Below are 22,043 nucleotides of genomic sequence, written 5' to 3'. Positions count from 1 at the left end.
ATTTTTAAAAATCTTATTTCAGGGCTAAGGAAATCCTTAACACACTTGAAGAATATTCTATATGTCTCTGTCTCAGCTCTCTGAAACTCTAGCTGAATAAACCTGAGCCAAGAGAATGGATCCTCTCCTGAGGGAAAGAGAAAGTTGAGAGTCCAGCCATGGCTCTTGATCCCAGAAAAAGGAGGCCAAAGTGCAAATGGAGAAGAAGCATGGGGATAAGAAAGAATGCCTCAAGGCCTCATGACTCTGGAATCCTGAATTTCTAGAGCCTTCCTAGACCACCAAACTGTCTAGTACAAATCAAGGATATACTTTTTAAAGGAAACCATGGTGTAAACAAGGAGAAACTGTGACTTACATAAATATGTGTAGCTTTAGAAAATTCCACAACTAGTCATTCAGTGAACTGACTAGAATTCTTGATTGACAGGATGCCTACCCTGCCCAGAGAAGACAAAGCCTAATAAGGAGTGAACCAGAGATCCAACCCATGAGTCCATGAAGAATCCCCCTTCAAGTTCCCCTGCCCACCTAGATTAAGTTCTCGAGTCAGAGAAAAAAGTGATGGTCAAGGACATGGAGACCAGTGATGCCTTTGGCTATGCCTGAAACCCAGCCTGTGATGTATCTGCTGTTCTACTCTGTTTTCTTACTGTACTGTAGCAGTATTTGGCACATAGTAGGAACTCAAACTCTGAACAAATGAATGAATCCTAAGATTAAAAGGCAGAAGACTAGAACAGCTAGAAAAGCTAGAACAAAGGAAAAGGGCAACACAAGGAGGAACATGAAGCTATAGCAAAATGACAAAGAAAAAGCTACTGCAGCAGAGACAGTGGCAAATGGGGTAGAATAAAAACTGAGTGGCAAAGAGAAGAAAAACTGTACTCTGGGTGCAAGTAGCTTAAGGGAGTCAGGTATACTGATAATAATTATACCTACCTAATACATACTATACCTACAGGTGATAAAAATTATACCTAACTCACTTAATATGCCAGTGTAATATAAATTTTATAAATTTCCAATAATACAAAAATCCTGTCCTGAAAAGCAAGTGTTGATACCAAAATCAGACAGACATTACAAGGAATGGAAACTATACCTCAGTATCACTCATGAGGGGTGCCCTGGTGGCTCAGTCGGTTGGGTGTCTGCCTTGGGCTCAGGTTATGATCCCAGGGTCCTGGGATCCAGCTCCGCGTCATGCTGCCTGCACAGCAGGGTATCTGCTTCTCCTTTTCCCTCTGCCCCTCCAGCTCCCACTGCTCTCTCTCAAATACATAAATAAAATCTTTTTAAAAAAATCACTCATGAAAAGAAAACAATATTCTTGACAAAGCATTAGCAAACCAAATCCAGCAATATATAAAAAGGATAGTACACTATGACCAAGTAGCTTTCTCCTAGAAATGGAAGGGTAGCTCAACATTTGAAAAACAAAATTTTTTTTAAACCCCATTTGCTCATCTCAATAGGTGCAGAAAAATATAGATAAAATTTGATGTTCACTCATGATTAAAACTCTACAAACCAGGAATAGAAGGAAACTTCTCCAACCTGATAAAGGGCATCTACCAAAAAAAACCCCTAACTTACTGGTGAAAGATAATGCTTTCCCCCTGAGGTTTGTCATAAGGGAAAGATTGTCACTTTCACCTCTCCTTTTAAATATAGTACTGGAGGGCACCTGGGTGGCTCAGTCGTATAAGTGCCTGCCTTTAGCTCAGGTCATGTTCTCGGGGTCCTGGGATCGAGCCTTCATCAGTCTCCCTGCTAAGCAGGGCGTCCGCTTTTCCCCCTCTCCCTCCCCACCTACTCATGCTCTTTCTCTCTCTCTCTGTCTCAAATAAATAAATAAAATCTTTAAATAAATAAATAAATATGGTGCTGGAGTCCCCAGTCAATGCAATCAGGCAAGCAAAAGAATAAAAGTCATACAGATTGGAAACAATTATGCTGAGTTTAAAAATGCATTTTAGGGACGCCTGGGTGGCTCAGTGGGTTAAGCCGCTGCCTTCAGCTTGGGTCATGATCTCGGGGTCCTGGGATCAAGTCCCGCATTGGGCTCTCTGCTCAGCGGGGAGTCTGCTTCTCTCTCTCTTTCTCTCTCTCTCTACCTGCCTCTCATCTACTTGTGATCTCTCTGTCAAATAAATAAATAAAATCTTTTTAAAAAATGCATTTTAAAAAAAGAGTATATACTGTATGACTCTACTTATATAAAATTCTAGAAAATGCAAATTAATCTGTGGGATCAGTGGTTGCTTAAGTAGTGGTTGGGGAAAGGATTATAAGGGAGCACAGGAAAACTTCTGGAGATGATAGATATATTTATTATTCTCTTTATGGTGGTGTTTTTGCAGGTTTATACACCATATGCCCATATATAAACTGCACACTTTAAATATGTGTCTTTTATTGTCTATCAATTACCCCTCAATTAAGCTGAAAAAAGAGGGACTTAGGAGAAATGTAAAACTGATAGAAATTACTTAATGACTGAAACACATGAATTGTGCTTACCTTTGAATAGAATGTAGATTTCCATGCACATTTTGAGAAGAGACTCACAACATGTTGATAGAAAGGTATGATGTTAAGGTTGCTAGATTTAGCGAAAGTAAAAATACAAGACTCTCAGTTAAATTTAAATTTCAGGTAAGTAATGAATAATTGTTTAATATAAATATATCCTAAATATTGCATGCAACACCCTGTAGTAAAGAAATTTGCTGTTTATTCATTGTTTATCTGAAATTCAAATGTAGCCAATCTTGTAGTTTATCTGACAATCCTAGATGTTGCCTTATGTGTAGTATATGAAATCAAGCCTCTAAAAAGGGTAGTTACTTGAATTCCGTGTTTATTCTGACTTAGATGAAGCTGCTGAGTTAATGTACTCCAGACAATGGCTATATGTTCAGGGTCTGGCACAGTACTGTACTTATTCCCAGTAGGTGCTCAAAAAAATTTTTTGTTTTGCTCTGCAAGCTGTATGAAGATAGGGGCTGAATCCATCTTCACTTACATTTTATTCCCAGAGCCCATTACAATGTCTGGGGCTCAATGTGTATAATTAAATGAATACCTGCCTCTTATGCCCCAGAAAATGCAGGATTGGCCTTTTACCTCCAGCCCTTGTGGCTGGCAGATGAACTTCTTAGACAATCCCCAGTTCCGATTTCTCAGTTTGTCTTCCACTTCACTTTTGCTGCATATGTCTCAGGCTGCTGTTTTGGTTTCTACTATTTTGCGTGTGATCGACCTATCCTTACACAATGCTACTCATTTCCTTGTTTTTCCCTTTGGAATCTGGATGACTGCTCTGAGATTCAGACCCTCAGCCTGTGGGGGAAATCTCAAAATCTGAAATGCAACAGCTAGGGTTGCTTAATGAAATATTGGGGCATGTTCCCTTTAAAGTTAAGAAGATTTGGAGTTGAGCTTCAGTTTTGGGGAGAAAATCAGGATAAAAGGGAATCTTTATATGAATTGGTGGAGGGTGGGATTTTATACATTTGAGATTTTTCTTATCTGTCTTATCTGAAGTACAAAATGCATCCATATTCTAAATGCATTACTTTTCTTCCACAACATTAAGAACTTAATATTCTTCCCTGTAGATTATTCCCACAAATTAGCAGAGATTACAGAAATTATTTCTAGGGAGAGAATGATAGTGTGAAGAAAAATGTTTCATGCATAGAAGATTTTAGAACCATAAGAAATCCAAGAATAATTACCTATAATGCATGTAGTTAGTATAACTACTTCTTGTTTTGCAGATGAGTATGAAACCCAGCTTCCCAAGTTCGTACAGTGAATGACTGAAGTGAGTGAAAAAGGTACCACTCAGTAAAACCTAGATCTCTCATACTTTTCTCTCTAGAACCCATTTTTCCTGGTTTTCAGTAGTTGGGGGAGGGGTGGTGGCTGTTGGGTGGAATAGTAATAAAATCATGCACATTGTCCTAAGAGCATATATGTTACTCTCCTTGACATGCCAAGTATTGTTCTTGGGATTTTTCATCCAAACTTTCCTCTACCATTAAAGTTTCTTGCACCCCTTCGTAGGTGTGTCCTGACCTGATTCACTCTCCTATGGTTATAGATTTGGTTTTGGGGAAAATAATTAAGTACAGGCTACCGTGTTTTGGGGATGCTTAAGGTCACTGGTTCATCTCCATGCAAAAAGAAATTTTAGGAAGAGGACAGGAGGAAGGTGGCAGAGATTTCTAAATGGAGGGAATGCCTGTCCCTGTTTTTTTCCTTAGATGCAAATGTCTTAGATAGTTGTAAACTTTTATGAGGGTGATATAACCTAAATGCTTCCATACAAGCACATTGCTTTGGGGGAAGAGAAAGAGGTAAGAAGAGAGAGAATATCATGTTTTTGTAAATAGGAAAAAAAAAGTTATTATGCAGGAATTCATCAAATATTCAGTTTTCCTACAAAGATGATTAGAAAGAAAAGCGAATCCTATCAATTCCCAACGCAAATGAATTAGAGAAAAATGCAGCCAAACAAGCAGAGGTACTTACCCCTCTCCTAAGGGAAGGTGAAGTGTTATTAAGGTAGCTAGTGCCGTGTCAGGTATTTTGGGAGTGTCAGTTGAGAAGTAGTATAGATAAGGGGGACGTTAGCATTTGCTTTTATTGGTAAGGTGACGCAAGAATTGTTACTGCAGCTTTGCTCTGCATCCAGACGTTAAGACTTCGCATGTTGCAGGTGGAGGAGCTGCCTGAAGAGGGGAGCTGGGATGTAGTTCTGCATTCTAAGCTGTATGGGGTCTCTCCTGCCTCTGAGGCTGCATTGCAGTGGGGTGTGAAATTTTCGCGTGTACCAAAGCTTAGGGGGCCTTTCTGAAGCAGGACGAATGGAAGGTGTCGGAGGAACACAATCTCATTTAGGTTATGCTATCCCGAGGTGCTCAAAGTCCAGTATCCCCCAGTTGGGGCAGAAAGGCGAATAGCTACAATAGCCGCCTTTGTAAGCGTCCGAGCCGCGTGTGCAATGTTTCCTCCTGTCCGGGAAGGGCCGCTAGGAGCAAGCCCGGGCGTGGGGCCGCTCTCGCCGGCCGCTCGTCTCTGTAGCCACTCCCCCGGGCCGCAGCCGCGGGTGGGAGAGCGAGGGCTCCGCCAGCACGCGTGCGCGCTCCCTCGGTGCAGCTAGTCTGCGTGCGTGAGTGGGAGGTGGCAGGCCTTGGTCTCCGGCCTTCTCCGCTGACTGTTCCAGCGCGACGTCCCCAGCCATGAACCGGTTTGGTACCCGGTTAGTGGGAGCCACGGCGACCCCGCCGCCGCTGCAGCCGAAAGCCCGCAGCAATGAAAACCTTGACAAAATCGATATGTCTTTGGGTAAGGAGCCGAGTTGGACCGAGTTGGAGTGGGGGGAGGGTGTGGGTGGAACCAAGTACCGCGGTTTGTGGGGGAAGGGGCGGTTGGCCGCAGTTGTCGGTCGAGTTTTTCCTTGCGGGTGGGCGGAACCAAGTGAGGGCCCGCGGGGACACGGGGAGCGCCACCTGGTGCGGTGCTTGAGCCAGAGGGTCCCGGGCGTCCCCTCGGCGGGGCTGTGTTTGAGGAGGGGCGGTGGGAGTGGGCGGCGCTGCGGGCCGGCGGGGTTTGGAGGGTCGAGGGGCGCTACCACTCGCGGACGACCCGGGCTCTTTGTGAGGAAAACTCGGCGGCTTTCCTCTCAAGCGTGTTCGTTCGTTGGCGCTGTCGGGATCGAGGGGAGAGGTCCGACCGAGCCATCCTCGCCCAAGAAGCCCTTGGAGAGCCCGGCTGGGTCTGCGTTCGGTTAGAGTCGCTGTTCAGCGGAGGGCTTAGTTGGGCATTTTGTGCGGCCAGGCCTGGACGCCTGGCGCGGTTCCGGCAGCGCAGAGACGCCCCCGAGAGCTGGCCATTTCTGCGGGGCGTCAGACCTCGGGGCCACCTCGGGCGCCCACCCTGGGCGTTTGTCAGAAAACACAAGGCAAGGGCTTCATCAGATGGTGTTTTATTAGGAGGTACCTAGAAAAGCGAGCTCTCCTTACCTAAAGCCTCAAAGTTAGCTAATTAGGAAAAAAGAAAAAACTGAAGCAGAGATTGGCATGGATTAATAGGAAACCGGGTGAAGCATGGGGTCCAGCCCCTGTAAGGAAGAGTGGGGTGGTTTGGGGAGGATTTTGTAAAAGGTAGGCGGGTCGGTGATTCAATTAAGCATACAGATCTAATCCTAGTGAGGCACTAGCCTCTGGATGAGCTGGTTTAAAATTTTCTCTTTTTGTCAAGACTCAAGTTACTGTTATCAGATGGGGTTCTCTGCCTGCTGTTTCTGTGAGCATTAGTTTTTCGGATAAGTGTTTGAAAAGTACCTGACAGGTGGATACAGAGGTGTTAACTTTTCCAAGGAAGGTATTTTTCTTTTTTGCTGTGGTTTATCTGCGGAGTTTTAAGTAAAATATCAAGAACTCTTGGATTGCTGCGATTACCGCACTTCAGAATCTAATATATGAATTAAGTAAATCATCAGAAATAATAGGTTTGGCCTCAAGTCTTGTCTTACTGATAATCGTGAACTCTAAAGAAATGAGAAATCTTTTCAGCTAAGACCAAGAGGAATTTATAACGAATATTTATTGAGTGCTTACCATCTCGCAGGCACTGACCTAAACATTTTGTGTGTTAACTCGGTTTAGCTTTGTTATAACTCTGTGAGTTATTAGAGATAACTATGTGCTCCTAGTTATAAAGAGCATGGAATCCAGAACCACACTGTCTTCAGTTCAAATCCTCTGCCATTTAATAGCCATGTGGTTACAGGCAGAGTATTTCTCAGTGCTTCATGTGTAAAAAGTGATAACAGTGCTTGTCTGTCTCAGAAGGTTGCCCTATTAAATGAGTCAAAAGGCACGTATAATCTGCTTAGAACAGTACCTGGTATAGAGTAAGCTGTATGTGTGTGTTTGTGTTTATTTCTTTTCAGTGTTCCACAATTCATTGTTTATACACCACACCCAGTGTTCCATGCAATACAGGCCCTCCATAATACCCACCACCAGGCTCACCCAACCTCCCACCTGCCTCCCCCCAAACTCCTCGGTTTGCATTATATTTACATGAACATGCTAGGTAAGCCTTTGCTGTTATTCTTGTTGTATAAAACCTGAGGCATAGAGAAATAACTTGCCCCAAATCATACAAATAAGAAAACCGTATAGATGTTGCAGGGAGTTTTAAACATGTATTATCATAACCAATACATTTCTTAACCCACTGAGCCACCCAGGCGCCCCAAACCAATACATTTCTTAAGTTTCTAGGTTTTTTTGTATGTATTTTGTTTGGTGGTTAGGATGTTCAAGTGAAGAAAATGGAGGAATAATTGTCCTTGAAGGTAGAAATCAAGCACTATAATAGACAGTTAAAATAGACATTGGTGTCTTTTCTTTCTTCCAATAATATATAGCATTCTTTCAGGTTCCTTTTGTTTTATTTTTTATTTTTATTTATTAGTTTTTTAAAAAAGATTTTATTTATTTATTTAACAGAGATCACAAGTAGGCAGGCAGAGAGAGAGAGAGGCGGAAGCAGGCTTCCTGCTAAGCATAGAGCTCGATGCGGGGCTCAATCCCAGGACCCTGGGATCATGACCTGAGCCGAAGGCAGAGATTTTAACCCACTGAGCCACCCAGGCGCCACGCAGGTTCCTTTTTTTTTTTAATGAGAATTTTACAGAAAAGGGATGAAGAAATGGTACCTGTTTTTTTTAAGTTTATTTATTTATTTTTTTAGTACTTTCTACACCTGACCTGGGGCTCAATTTTTATGACCCTGAGGTTAAGAGTTGCATGCTTTTCTGACTGAATCAACCAGTCATGGTTGATTCATGAGATGATACCTATTTTAGGCAGTTATTATGCTTTGTGAATATTCCACTTTCTCGCGTCTACAGTGGTTTAGAATCTGATTTTTGTTTGTTTTAAATTGTGGCTGTACAAATATTCATATAGAATATCTACCAAGGTTACCAATAGCTGGCCTCATTGGCTCAGTTTCTTAATTTGAAAATAGGTGTTATAATACTTAATAGAATTATTGTGAGAATTAAATGAGTACTTGTGAGAGCAGCACTTCTTAGTTACTACTGTTTTTATTATCATGTATGTATACTCCTAATGTCATGGAAGAAACTTTTTCATAAAATACCTCATCATAATGGTTATTTTGGGTTTTTGTTTGTTTTGTTTTGTTTTTGATACATAATCTGTCTACCTGAGCAGGAGAAAGTCATTTTTTTCTTTTAGATTGGAAGAATGCAGTTGATCATTTAACATGAGGATTTAGATAATAAACATTTAAAAATAAAGCAATTTCATATTTTAAATGCTTTGTTACTTTTAATTTTGTTATGTTTAAACATTTAAAAATAAAGCAATTTCATATTTTATATGCTTTGTTACTTTTAGTTTTGTGATGTTTATTCTTTATAAAATGCTGTTTTAAAATTAACCTGATTAGTCAAAATTATATTTTGCCTTTCTTTTTTTTTTAAGATTTTATTTATTTATTTGACAGACAAAGGCCACAAGTGGGCAGAGACAAGCAGAGAGGGGGGGAAGCAGGTTCTCTACTGAGCAGAGAGCCTGATGCGGGGCTTGATCCCAGGACCTTGAGATCATGACTTGAGCCAAAGGTAGAGGCTTAACACTGAGCCACCCGGGTGCCCCTGCCCCCCTCCCTTTTTTAAAAATTTTAAAAAATGATTCCCAGCAGGGCGCCTGAGTGGCTCAGTGGGTTAAGCCACTACCTTCGGCTCGGGTCATGATCTCAGGGTCCTGGGGTCGAGTCCCGCATCAGGCGCTCTGCTCAGCAGGGGGCCTGCTTCCCTTCCTCTCTCTCTGCCTGCTTGTGATCTCTCTCTGTCAAATAAATAAATAAAATCTTAAAAAAAAAAAAAGATTCCCAGCAAATTCATTTTTTTGGTGTACTTTCATGGCTCTGAGGTTTCAGACTTCTGGTGAAGAATAAGTAGCACAGGGGCGCCTGGGTGGCTCAGTGGGTTAAAAAGCCTCTGCCTACGGCTTGGGTCATGATGCCAAGTCCTGGGATCTAGCCTCCCCCCACCACTCTCTGCTCAGCAGGGAGCCTGCTTCCCCCTCTCTCTCTGCCTGTCTCTCTGCTTCCTTGTGATCTCTGTCAAATAAATAAAAATCTTAAAAAAAAAAAAAAGAGTAAGTAGCACCTTGTTAGAAGAAAGCAGTGTTTCAGAAGTGTTTAAAAGTATTCCCTTTCTGCGCCCCGAGAATATAACACGTTCATATATCTGACTTCATGAAACCTTTTTTTTTTTTTTTAAAGATTTTATTTCTTTATTTGAGAGAGAGAGAGAGAGTGTACAAATGGGGGGTGAAGAGGGGCAAGATCTTGGAGAGGGAGAAGCAGATTCCCCGGTGAGCAGGAAGCCCGATGTGGGGATGGGTCCTGGGACCCTGAGATCATGACCTGAGCTGAAGGCAGACCTTTAACCAACTGAGCCACCCAGGGGCCCCAAAACCCTTTTAAAACAAATCTTTTTGAGTGTCTTTTACTTGGACAAATTTATTTTAGGGGAAGGACTGACCTCAAGAAGATAACAAAGTACTTTGGGGAGATTTCGGTTATTCTAATGAATATCTGTGTTAAGAGTCTTAAAGATTACTGATGGGTTAGGTAGTGTAATATATAAGAAAGGGGTCCTGTAATATGTAATTACTTCTTTTACTTCAGAAAAGACTAATTATATTAATATAATTGTTAGGTTCTTGTGTTTAGAGCAGTTTGGAAAAAATAATTGAGGTTAATTAGTTTTGTGAAATTTTATTAAGTTGTTGACCAGGCTTATTTTCTTTATCAGTCATCAAAATTAATATTGGAGTTGGGACTGTGGACAGAGTATTTGGATATTTCTTAAGTGAGTATTTTTGGCTTCTAGAAATCTTTTAAATTTGTAAATAGAAATCTGAAGTACATTTAGTTTCCTGATCTTAATATTGTTGTGCTGTGGTATTAGAGCAGTGTGATGTTTGTAAATTACTTTGGGAGAGTTTAAAAGTGTTTTTGAAAACAATAAGGATTTGAAAGATCAGGTAGAAAGCAAAGTAAGGTAACCCTGAATTATTTTGCTAGAGGAGTGGATTTTTTTTTTTGTATTATACCTTTATTATGTACTTATTTTATTTCATATTAGCTATTTACTTGTCTGTTTCCATCGATAATTTTAAACTTAACTGAAGATAGGGACCGTATTTTACTTTTGTTTGTTTTCACTGTAGCACAGCCTGTCACATACATTCATTGCACACAGGTATGCTCAGTACATATTTGCTGAATTGAGGTGGACTTCTTCAGAAGTGTACTCTTAATTGAATGATTTATTTATTTATTTTTTACTGCCTGTGGTTTTATTGGAAGGTGGTCTTTAAAAACTAGACACTTCTGTGATTATGGAAAGTAAATATGAGTAATTTTTGTAAATAGGCTTTTGCTTATTTATGTGCATTAGATAAAGAAATGCTGCGGATAGGCGCGCCTGGGTGGCCCAGTGGGTAAAAGCCTCTGCCTCCGGCTTAGGTCATGATCCCAGGATCCTGGGCGGGGCAGGGAGCCTGCTTCCTCCTCTCTCTGTGCTGCCTCTGTGTCTACTCGTGATCTCTGTCTGTCAAATAAATAAATAAAATTAAAAAAAATATACTGTGGATAACAGAAATCTTCATTAATTGGTAGACCTGCTTTGGGTTACTAAATTGAACTTTTCCTATAAAACTTCTTTGGTACTGCAAGTATTTTGGCTGATTTGAGTTTTTATCTTATTTTTTTCTTATAAAAGTGCTTTCAAAGTAGCAAAGAAGTTAGGGACATAGGACTATTAACAAGAAAATGAGACTGAGTAATTGAGTCATTAGGTTAAAATGAAAATAATCATCACATTTCCTGTATCACAGATGATATCATCAAATTGAATCGAAAGGAAGGAAAGAAGCAGAATTTTCCGAGACTAAATAGAAAACTCCAACAAAGTAGTGCCCGGCAATTCAGGATGAGAGTACGATGGGGACTCCAACAGAATTCTGGTAAGTTTTACAAGTAAGCTTTAATAAGGAGCTATTCCTTTGGGTCACAGAATGCTATTTTTAGGACATACTTAAAGCATGGAGGAAATATGTTAGTACCCTCTGTGATTTGCATTTTTTCTACTCTCAGGTTTTTGTTTAATCTTGAAATCTGGTAAACATTTTAAGTTGCTTTAAGTAGGTGATAGCCCTGTTTCTTAAAAATATTTTTAAGGTACACTCAGTAGTATAAATTATATTTAGGGCTACAGATTACAAAGGATTTTACATAGCATGAAGTTTTATCTCCTTCCCTGTTAGGTATTTCTTTAACAGTCTATCCGGTGGGTAATTACATAACTCCAGCATACATATATCTAGTGAATGAGCATACTACTTCATAAGACAACTCCATTATTGGAGACAACTCTATTTACTAGGAAGTTTTCTTAATTTGAATTAAATCTTTCCCAACTGTTAACTCTACATAGAGTTACAGGAAGCAAACTCTCTTTTCTTATAAGAGAACTTTTTAAGTATGTGGAGACAATTCTGCTTCGAAAATACTTTCAGATTCTTTTTATTATCATCTAAGGCTTTAGGATTTGTTAAATATTCCAGAGGTAACACTCAGAATTGGATGCCTCAGATGTGACCTAATGATCTTGGAACTCTTAGTTTTGGCAGTTTGGAGGCTTACTTATTTACAGCCATCTTGTTCCAAAGTGGATTTAAGGTGGTAACAGAACCATATTAATGACTCATTAATTTTTTTAGCAGTTATATCAGTGTTTTAGAATAAACCTTAACTCAAAAAACTCTAGCTCTTTTTTACACATTAAAAAGTGTTTGATGAACTAGAGCCTAAGTTGACTTTTATCCTGTATGTTAAAAAGCATAAAAAACAATTATCTGTGGGCTGAGGATGATTATAACTAGTTCTATTATCTAATAGTTAATATGCCATCATACCCTCAAAATATGTCTGTAACTGAGGTTAGACCCTACACAAAATTTTATTGTTCTCTAATGTCTTTCTTTTTAAAAAAAAAAAAAAAAAAAAGACAGGGCACCTGGGTGGCTCAGTGGGTTAAAGCCTCTGCCTTCGGCTCTGGTCATGATCCCAGGGTCCTGGGATCAAGCCCCGCATTGGGCTCTCTGCTCAGGGGGGAGCCTGCTTCCTCCTCTCTCTCTGCCTGCCTCTCTGCCTCCTTGTGATCTCTGTCAAATAAATAAATAAAATCTTAAAAAAAAAAAAGATTTATTCATTTGAGAGAGAGCATACATATTCTGTGCATGCATGTGTGCACGTGAGTGATGGGAGGGGCAGAGGGAGAGAATCCCAGGCAGACTCCCTGCTGAGCACAGAGCCAGATGCACAGCCCGACAAGGAACTCCACCCAAGGCTAAACCCCATGTCACATGAGATCATGACCTGAGTTGAAATCAAGAATTGGATGCTCAAGTGACGGAGTCCCCCCAGGCGCCCCTTCTCTAGTAATTTCTTGAACAGCTCAACATGAACAAGTAAATTTTGGAAAGATACTTAGCTATAGCAAATGAATGTTTAATCCCAGTGATTTATATTTAAAGATTCTTAAAACTTACTCAGAATACCATATTTTATTTTTATTTTATTTGTTTTATTTTTTTTTAAAGATTTTTATTTATTTAGTTGAGAGAGAGATAGTGAGAGAGAGCATGAGAAGCGAGAAGGTCAGAGGGAGAAGCAGACTCCCCATGGAGCTGGGAGCCCGATGCGGGACTCGATCCCGGGACTCCGGGACCGTGACCTGAGCCGAAGGCAGTTGCCCAACCAACTAAGCCAACCAGGCGCCCCCCCCAGAATACCATATTTTATACATGATTTGCTTTAAAATAATTTCAGAGTTCACAGAAGCCAGAAATATATTTGTTTACACTAGCCACATGTTAAATACATGATAAATACCCTGAACTGACCAGGTTCTTTGGGTATTTAGAGTTGTGATTCTTTACTTCAAGGAATTTCTAGTAACAGAGATAGGACAAAAAACATGGAGTTGAGAAATGTCATGAGAGAAATTCCAACGGTATTATAGGACTTCAGATAGATTTTTTACTAAGAAAATCAGTGGTGATTATGGATAAGGTGAAATAGGATCTCGTCCATGAAGGATCAGAAAAGGGGGGTTATGATAAATGATACCTAGGGGCAGCTTAGGATCTTATAAGATTGAACTTGTGCTTGTTTGTTCTCCAGTTACATGTGGCAGAGCCTAAAATAGAACATCTGCTTCTGTCACTGAATGTGCAGAGAGAAGGAAGATTGTCTCAAACTCTGATTGGTTGAAAGTTCAGATTTCCACATTGTAATGTCAATGAGCATGTTAGCTTGAGGTAAAATAACACATAAGATAGATAGCCTTTAGCAGACTCTCAATAAATTATTTTTATTAATTTATTTATTTATCAAGTTTTTTTTTTTTTTTTTTTTTTTTTTTTTAAGTAATCTCTGCACCCAACTTTGAGGCTTGAACTTACAACCCCGAGATCAAGAGTCCCATGTTTTACTGATTGAGCCAGCCAGGTGCCCCTTTGAGTAAATTATTTTTGATGGCTGAACAAAGAAGTGAATAAAATCTTAAAACTCTTGGCCCAAAATGTAATTTAGTCACTTACTTAAATATTTGTATAAACAACCTGAATATTCTTCGGTGGTAGAATAGTATACAGTTTTAGTGTTGTCCAGGGATCCTGGGGAATCCCCAACACTCAAGGGATTCACAAGGTCAAACTATTTTTCTAATAATACTAAGACATTAATTGGGTTTTCACTGTTATCCTCTCACAAATGTTTTCCAGAGTCTACATGACGTGTGATAATTAAATTGAATGCGGCATATATGAGAATCTAGCTGTGTAGACACCAAAGAGATTTGCAAAAGTACAGAACAGTGCTGGTTTTTTTTTTTGGAAAGTAATTGTTCTTTTTCTTTAAAAATATGTTATTTGCCCTGTATTGGGTTTATTATTGCTTTAATGAAATAAATAGTTAAATGTTTTAGTTTTCATTTCTAGTATGATAATATCAATAAATATAAACCCACAGAAATAAAAATTCTGGAGTTCTCAATAACTAAGAGTATAAAGGAGTTCTGAGGGTGCCTGGTTGGCTCAGTCAGTTGAGCAGCTGCCTTTGGCTCAGGTCATAATCTCAGGGTCCTGGGATCCAGCCCCACATCAGGTTCCTTGCTCAGTGGGGAGTCTGCTTCTCCCTCTCTTTCGGCCCTTCCCCCTACTTGTGCACTGTCTTTCTCTTTCTCTCTCAAATAAACACATAAAATCTTTAAAAAAAAAAAAAAAAAAGAGGTCCTGAGACCAAAAAGTTTGAGGATGAGGTTTCTTTTAGAGGTAGAAGAGATTGGGGAATATTTGTATGTTGCTTTGGAAAGGAGCCAGTAATATTGCATTCACTTTGTGATTTGATATTTCCCCAAAACCCCTCAAATCTTTGTGTAAGTGATCAGACTCCATAAACTACTGAGGCAAGTTGGTAAGTATATGAGAGAAATTCACGAAGGGATTGGGGTAAGGATTCAAACGTAAAATGAAAATACCTGTCTCTAGTTTTTCATTGTCACACCTGTGGAGCTTTATAAACTAGACTGATGTTCTGGCTACATTCTGTTTTTACTGAAGCAGAATCTGCAGAAGTTGGGCCTAGGGATTTTATTTATTTATTTATTTATAAAAGATTTTATTTGTTTATTTGAGAGAGAGACAGTGAGAGAGAGCATGAGCGAGGAGAAGGTCAGAGAGAGAAGCAGACTCCCCATGGAGCTTGGAGCCCGATGGGGGACTCGATCCCGGGACTCCAGGATCATGACCTGAGCCGAAGGCAGTCGTCCAACCAATTGAATCACCCAGGCGTCCCTAGGGATTTTTTTTAAAGCTCCATACATGGTTCTGATACATGGCTAGGGTTAAACTGCTGCCCTAGTATAGCTGAAAATGTGAAAGAAAGGGTCTTCATAGTGGTAGTAGTTGAAGTAATAAGAATGAAGATGCTCTGAAAAGACAGGAGAGAACTTTCTAGAGGGGCTGGAATGGATGAAAACTAAGAAAAGGTGGGGCTTCTGGCTGGCTGAGTTCATAGAGCATGCTACTCTTTATCTTGGGGTTGTGAGTGCAAGCCCCATGTTGGGCATAGAGCTTACTTAAAAAAATAAAACTAAGAAAGGACTTACTATATTAGATGATGTGTTTAGTACCCTATAATGCTTTTTAGAATATAAGACACAGGAGGTAAGTGGGGAGAGGGGAGAGAATTGGACAGTATGTATAGGTCTGTCTTTATGAAATGTGACACTGAAAGGGTGAAAAATAGAACCATTGCTAAAATTGAGGTACAGCTGGTGAAGTTTGTTTAAAGGTATAAAGGGAGGAAGGGGAAATGGATGATCTAAACTTGCTAGAAGGTAGAGAAGCCACTCGTAGAAATAAAAGTGGAAAGGATAATGAGTATGGTAACAGTGACTATAGCAGTCAGAAATAGAAGGCAGTCAGGAATAGAATTCTATCTCTTACTTTCTCCTTTTAATCAGTTTCATTCTTGTTAGTGAGACTTTTCTCATGAGTCTTTCTCATCTAAACTGAAAGCTTTGGTATAATAATGGATTCCTTCTCACTTTCATCTTTCTCTTTGCTAATTCATTCATTCTTTTGAAATAGTTTCAGATTTCTTTGTTCCACTCTGCATTTTTTATCATGTCACATTTGAGTACTATAGTAGCATCTGAAATGGTCTCATTGCCTTCTTTCTCCCTCTTTTTTTTTTTTTGAGAGCTTAAAACAGAAGTTTATTATTTAAAAATATCATTTAAAACCAGAAGTAATTATTATAGTACATATTTGAAAAAAATAAGGAAGATTATTAATTCTTTTTTTTATTTTTTATTTTCTTTCTCCCTCTTTGATTCAAAGATATTGCTTCAAGACTGATGTAACTTGATCATGAATTCTTTGACCCCTCATTCCTTGTCACATACATTCTTTATCCCCACATGAAGCCCTCTGATTTGAGGACACAACATTCATTTATTTCTTATTCTTTTCCCTAGACTGTATCTCATTATGTTGTGGTTAACCATGTCTTTGTACTTGTAAGTTTATGTTTATGTTCCTAATCAAATTTTGCTGTTTTATAATGCCTAGCTGAGAGCCCACTTTTTCTGTAATAATTGTTTTTTCCTTTGGAAATGTATCCTAGCTTATATTTCTTACCTTTTATTCTTTAGTTTTTATATTACAGTTTGGAAAGTGTTCAGGTTTTGGAGCCACACTAACTTGCACCCAGATTGATGGCTGTGCCATTTTGTAACTGTGACATGTGGGTAGTTACTGTGCTTCACCTCACTTTGCATCTCCTAAAATGTTGTCATCAGCCCATCAAGTTCTTGTTTAAAGTACTCAGCATAGGGGCATCTGGGTGGCTCAGTGGGTTAAAGCTTCTGCCTAGGGCTCAGGTCGTGATCCCAGAGTCCTGGGATCGAGCCCCTTGTTGGGCTCCCTGCTTGGCGGAAAGCCTACTTCCCCCCTCTCTCTCCCTGCCTGCCTCTCTGCCTGCTTGTGATCTCTGTCTGTCAAATAAATAAATAAAATCTTTTTTTTTTTTTTTTCTTGAAGATTTTATTTATCTATTTGAGAGAGAGGCAGTGAGAGAGAGCATGAGCGAGGAGGTCAGAGGGAGAAGTAGACTCCCCACGGAGCCAGGAGCCCGATGCGGGACTCGATCCCGGGACTCCAGGATCATGACCTGAGCCGAAGGCAGTCGTCCAACCAACAGAGCCACCCAGGCGTCCCTAAATAAATAAAATCTTAAAAAAAAAAATACTCAGCACAGTGTGTTAACAGAGTTAATGGTATCTGTTTCATATTTAATACAAATAAAAATAACAGTAGTTGTAGATTTAATTTAAGTATACAGGTTCCCTCAACATGCTTAATCTTTATTTGGTTTCAATTCTAGAAGGAAATCACACATAGAATAACAATAATTTGGTTTCAAAAGGGCACCTGGCTGGCTCAGTCAGAGAGTCTGTGACGCTTGATCTCAGGGTCATGAGTTCGAGCCCACATTGGGTGTAGAGATTACTTAAATAATAAAACTTTTAAAAAAACCCAGTAATTTGATTTTACAGTTTAAAAAGTTGTGTCTTTATTGCTTTTCCTCTGGTTATAAAGTAATCCGTACTTTAGGACTGAGGCAGAGTACCCACAAGGGAACAAATCTGGAAGAACTCTGTCACACCGAGTTGCTGTTCTGGTGGAACTCACTAGGAAGCCACCTGTGGAGGTGATGCAACTTAAATTCAATGAAGGATGAGTAGGGCCAGAACTAGTGATGGCTAGGACTAGATCCAGACAGATGCCTAGGGCCCAGCATTTAAGGTGTAATTCACACTTAGATTTTGTGCCTTTAGTGCTTCTTGTGCCTCACCAGTCTCACTTACAGGGGAGGGATAATAACTGCCACTAGGTGTTCTGTGCCCTAGAATAAGTCTTTGAGGGGTACACTGGAAACTGAAAGAAAAAAATCCTTTCTCTAGAGTCTCTCCAGTGCCCTCTATTTAGAAAACTTAACATTGTGCCCGCTGATAAGAGAAATGTTTCTATAATAGAAGCAGGACAGTAAAGAGTGAATTGGGAGCTGAAGGGCAGTAAATTGGTAAATGGTTCAGCCATTAAAACAAGTTTTCCTGTCTTGTTGAACTCCGTTCTCAAAATACGCACACTACACAAAAGCATTCTGGAGTTAGGTAAGTTTGGGAATACATATCCTATTATCCCCAACTTAGAGATGGAACACACACATTAGTCCTAAGAAATCCTATAGTAAAGAAAGCCAGTTGTTGTTGTTGTTGTTGTTTTTCCATTTGGCTGTGAAACTTCTCCCTTAGAAGACCTGTTACCATATTGCAGGTGTGTCGTACTATACAGGATACCATTCTAAAGACATTCCCTCCCAAAATTAGAATTCCAAAATAGAAGTGAACAAGGGCAATCTGGGTTGCTCAGTGGTAAGCCTTTAGTTCAGGTCATAATCCTGGGGTCCTGGGATTGAGTCCTTCATTGGCCTGCTTGCTGAGTGGGGAGTCTGCTTCTCTGTTTCCTTCTGCCTTTAGCTTTCTCTGCTTGTGTTCTCTCTCTGTCAAATAAATAGATAAAATCTTAAGAAAAAAATAAAAATAAAAGTGCCCAATACCACAATTGTTACTTAGTATGGTTCTCTGGAACTTCTGGCCATTGCATTAAGAAATAGAAGAATTGGGGGTGCAATTAGAAAAAAGACTATCATTTGTAGGTGATAACAGTTGTTGCTCAGTAATCCCAAGAAAATAATTCACTTTTTCCCCAAGAAAATAATTTGAAAGACCATAGAACTAAAAATAAGTTCAGTGCGGGGCTCCTGGGTGGCTCAGTCATTGAGTACCTGCCTTTAGCTCAGGTCATGATCCTAGGGTCTTGGGATCAAGCCCTGCATCCGGCTTCCTACTCTGTGGGAAGCCTCCTCCTCCCTCTCCCACTCCCCTGCTTGTGTTCCGTCTCTCGCTGTCTCTCTCTCTGTCAAATAAATAAAATCTTAAAAAAAATAATAAGTTCAGTGGGATGGCTAATTAAAAGATAATAATTAAAAACTTAATAGCTCTTGGTATCCCAGGAATGACAATATGAAAATTATTGTTAGAAAAGGGGTCTTTTTGTGATTGACAACAAAATACATAAAATACATAGTAATAAACTCAAGAAAGACATAAGACTTACGTGAGGAAAAGTTTAAAGCGTTACTGAGTTTAGTGATGAGAAGACTTGAATAAAGTGGCAAGACATACTTTGTTCATGAATATTGTAAAGATGTCAATTCCTAAAAAATTAATTATAAATTTAATAAAATTCTTTCCAAGTATCAAAAGATATTGGGGCATCTGGGTGGCTCAGTTGCTTGGGTGTCTGCCTTCGCTCAGGTCATGATCCCAGGTCTTTGGGACTGAGTCATGCATTGGATTCCTTGCTCAGTGGGGAACCTGCTTCTCCCTCTCCCTCTCCCTCTGTCTGCTCCCACTGGTTGTTCTGTCTCTCCCTCAAATAAATAAATAAAATCTTAAAAAAAAAACTATCAAAGGATATTAAAACTTGACCCCAGGAAACCTGCTTATGACATGACAGTTCATGGATGGTAGAATAGCAGTAGCCAAAAACACATGGAAAATGTTCATTCTCAATAGTGAACTAACTACCAAAGAAGACAAGATTTTTTTTTTTTCAAATACTAAGTGAGAAAGATTAAAAAGAACATTCAGCATTGTCAATGATGTGGAAAAAGTTGGCACCCTTATGTTCCTGGTAATATGAATAAATATAGTCATTCTAAAGAAGATTTTTTACTACATGAACCAAATTCCTTAGTTTGTTTTACTATTTGATATAGCATTTCAACTTCTAGAAATTTATATCTTGAAGAAATGATCGGATGTGTATGAAAATATTACTTCTAGAAATCTAAAGAGATGTAAATTTGACTTGCTATATAGTATTGATTAAATGTATGTTCTTCTCGGGGCACCTGGGTGGCTCAGTGAGTTAAAGCCTCTGCCTTCGGCTCAGGTCATGATCCCAGGGTCCTGGGATCGAGCCCCACATCGGGCTCTCCGCTCAGCAGGGAGCCTGTTTCCTTTCCTCTCTCTCTGCCTGCCTCTCTGCCTACTTGTGATCTCTGTTAAATAAATATATAAAATCTTTTTTAAAAAAATTAAAAATTAAAAAAATTTTAAAAATAAACATATGTCCTTGTAACAATGTTCTTAGTGCATATTATTGATACTTTGCAACTCTGTAAAGTCAGAGGTAAATTTATATATAATTGATAAAGTAGGGTTTTTGAAATTGTCCAGTAGAAAAAATAATCCTGAAAATCATGCTCCCTCCACCCCCGTAAGACATTTACCAGTTTTGTGTCTTCTTATAGCTATCTTATTTAAATTCTGCCACTGAATATAAAATCCTTTGGAACTGGATTCGTTTCCCTGCTATGCTTTTGTTAATGAGTTAAATAAAAGTTTGTTGCATCTTCACCCCCCCAAAAAATGTTATTTATAATAATTTAATATTAGAAATAATTGAAGTGGTCATTGTGAGGTTTTTAGATCAAGTAAGGCACATTAAAAAATAATACAATGAGGGGAGCCTGTTGGCTGGCTTAGTTTGTAGAGCATGTGACTCTTGATCTCAGGGTCGTGAGTTCAAGCTCCTCATTGAGCTTGGAGCCTACTTAAAAAAATAATACAATGAAAGAATATTAAAAACATGGGATAATATTTACAATGCAGTGTTAATGCACACTACAAAATAATACATAGACTATGAAGTATTGTTGCCAGGAAGATTGATGTAGTACCTTCTAGACGGTACTACAAAATTGTGAATTAGCTCCGTGATAGTCTTTTGAGTTGCTTAAAAAATAGTTGAAACTGAAAACATTAATTTTTTAAATGTGTAGGAGTAAAAGAAAAGACTAGCAAGAGCTGGAATGTTAGTGGTTGTCCCAAGATGGTGGGATAATGGGTGACTTTTATTTTCATTTGTACTTTATATTAAGATTTCTGCAATGAACATGTTCGTTTTTTCTTAATTAGAAAATACTTAGGTGCACCTGGGTGGCTCAGTCAGTTAAGCCGCTGCCTTTTTGGCTCAGGTCATGTTCCAGGACCCTAGGATAGAACCCCTCTTCGGGCTCCCTGCTCAGTGGGGAGTCTGTTTCTCCCTCTCTCCCCTGTTCTCTCTCTGGCTGTCTCTCTCTCTCTCTCAAATAAATAAATAAAATCTTTAAATAATGTATTAAAATAAATAAAATATACAGTGGAAAGACAAAGTCAAGTTGTGTCGCGTGGCACAGAGATTAAGATATATTCATTGGAACTCAATAGGGTCTTTAGCAAAAGTAGTTTAAATACAGTAGAAATGAAAATAAGCCAGATTGCAACATAGTAAATGGGATATGAGATAGTGACCCACTCAAGTTCAGTGTCCTTCAATAGAAGTAAAATGTGAGCCACATATGAATAATATATTTTATTTAATGCTGTGTATCCAAAATATCTTTGTAGCATATAATAAATACAAAGTTATTAGTGAAATACTGTACCTTTTTATTACATCTTAATTCAGACTAGTCATATTTCAAGTATTTGGTAAGTGCATGGTAGTGGACACCACATTGCACAGGGAAAGTTGTTCATTGAGAAAGTAACGCAAGAGAGAGGGTAGCTACCAGGGAGACAGGAGAATCTTATAGTCCTTTGCTGTCCATTACACCAACAGAACCCTTGCTGGTGCAGTTTATTACCTCTTTAAAAATGAAATATGTAATTTCAAAAGAAGTACTTGTAAATAATGCGATAATATCATATAATAGTGATATAAGAAATATAAATAATAAATGAAAAATAAAACCCTCATACCTTCCACTCTGCTTAAGAAATAGAATACCCTATGACCTGTGTGCCCTTCAATTGCATTCTTAGATTGATTTTTTTTTTTTTTTTCCCAAACCTACAGGTTTTGGCAAGAATAGTCTGAGCCGTAGAGGAAGAGTAATGCCTGGAAAGAGACGTCCTTATGGAGTTATCACTGGCCTTGCAGCTAGGAAAGCAACTGGAATTCGAAAAGGAATTAGTCCTATGAATCGACCACCTCTAAGTGATAAGGTAGGATGATGGCTTAATCCTGCATCAGGTACCCCTTCCCTTTAGTTGTGTTAATATTTCTGTGAATGAGTACAATGTTTCCTTGAGAGAGTATTTCATTTGAATATTTTGATTTTTTTAATGAAGTGCTTTGGATCTTATGTAAAAAATAAATCATTATCATTCATGAAGAATGCCTTAATTTCCATGTTCTTATATAAAATCAATGTGAAATTTTTTATAG

At 39.0% G+C, this 22,043-nt stretch overlaps 1 protein-coding gene across 1 annotated transcript in view; it reads left to right on the top strand.

The window, feature by feature from the left end:
- Nucleotides 1-5,087: 5,087 nt before the first annotated feature.
- The window catches only part of FYTTD1 (forty-two-three domain containing 1), a 36,664-nt gene continuing 19,708 nt past the window's right edge, over nucleotides 5,088-22,043 (top strand). The window contains exons 1-3 of the mRNA XM_032336087.1: nucleotides 5,088-5,361; nucleotides 10,968-11,096; nucleotides 21,672-21,820. Coding sequence (XP_032191978.1) covers nucleotides 5,256-5,361; nucleotides 10,968-11,096; nucleotides 21,672-21,820 — 384 coding nt within the window. The 5' untranslated portion in view covers nucleotides 5,088-5,255. The remainder of the gene's footprint in view (nucleotides 5,362-10,967; nucleotides 11,097-21,671; nucleotides 21,821-22,043) is intronic.

This window comes from Mustela erminea, chromosome 1, assembly GCF_009829155.1.
Source record: "Mustela erminea isolate mMusErm1 chromosome 1, mMusErm1.Pri, whole genome shotgun sequence".
In the NCBI taxonomy this organism is placed as follows: Eukaryota; Metazoa; Chordata; class Mammalia; order Carnivora; family Mustelidae; genus Mustela; species Mustela erminea.
This window is presented reverse-complemented; position numbering and strand designations above follow the sequence as displayed.